General features: G+C 52.4%; 1 protein-coding gene across 1 annotated transcript in view; it reads left to right on the forward strand.

The window, feature by feature from the left end:
• LOC119586299 (ovalbumin-related protein X-like) overlaps nucleotides 1-889 on the forward strand; it is a 52031-nt gene that overhangs the window by 46140 nt on the left and 5002 nt on the right. The window contains exons 3-4 of the mRNA XM_037935005.1: nucleotides 30-412; nucleotides 603-832. Of these exons, the coding sequence (XP_037790933.1) occupies nucleotides 30-412; nucleotides 603-832 (613 nt within the window). The remainder of the gene's footprint in view (nucleotides 1-29; nucleotides 413-602; nucleotides 833-889) is intronic.

Consider the following 889-nt stretch of genomic DNA (forward strand, 5'->3'; position numbering starts at 1 on the left):
AAGCTTAACCCACTAACGTTTCTTTTAAGGCTGGGAAGCGAAACAAGCCGCCAGTCGGGAGCGAACTTTGTCACGATGAACAAGGGCTATTTCTCCGACACTTTGGAGCTGGATTCCTGCCTGCAGAAGTCGCTGCCGGAGCTCGAGGTTCTCGACTTCTCGCAAGCTTCTCAGACCGCTTCGGTGGTCAACAGTGACGTCGAGGCGACCACGCAGGGCAAGATCATGGATTTCCTTGACCCGCTGCTCCTGTCGAGGGCGAACTTTATCCTCCTGAATGCCATCTTCTTCAAGGGCGAGTGGGAGTTCAAGTTCATGCCTGAGGACACCACCCCGATGCCCTTCCGCGTGAGCCCGGGAAGAGAGGTCGGGCCGATACCCATGATGACTCAGACTGGCGAGTTCAAATTCGGTAAGCTCAGTGCAACCAATGTATATTAGTGTACTAGTTTGAGTACCGTGTATATAATCACATACAACTGCACATGTATATGGACGCGGATTTGTCAGCACTCTCTCTCTACTTTACTCTCCTCCCACAATTATCCCTTAGTTCTTTCATTCTCCTAGTTCTGCCTTTCCCATTCCCATTTCTGATCCAGCCGCCGACACTCCTCTGAGCGCCAAGGTGGTGGAGCTACCCTACGCGGACTCCAACTACTCCATGTATCTATTACTGCCGAGCTCTGAGGCCGAAGGTACAGCGGAAGTCATCAGTAAGCTTTCCAAGAGGAACCTGGAGACTACGCTCAGCTCGCTTCAGGAGTCGTCTGTCCGGGTCCAGCTGCCCAAGTTCAGCCTCAGCACCAAGATTAGGAGTACGCTCATGACGGTTAGTACACAGGCATGTCAGAAACGCTAGGCGGAGACGTACTGTAGACAAGAAAGA

Source organism: Penaeus monodon, chromosome 21 (genome assembly GCF_015228065.2).
Source record: "Penaeus monodon isolate SGIC_2016 chromosome 21, NSTDA_Pmon_1, whole genome shotgun sequence".
Lineage (NCBI taxonomy): Eukaryota > Metazoa > Arthropoda > Malacostraca > Decapoda > Penaeidae > Penaeus > Penaeus monodon.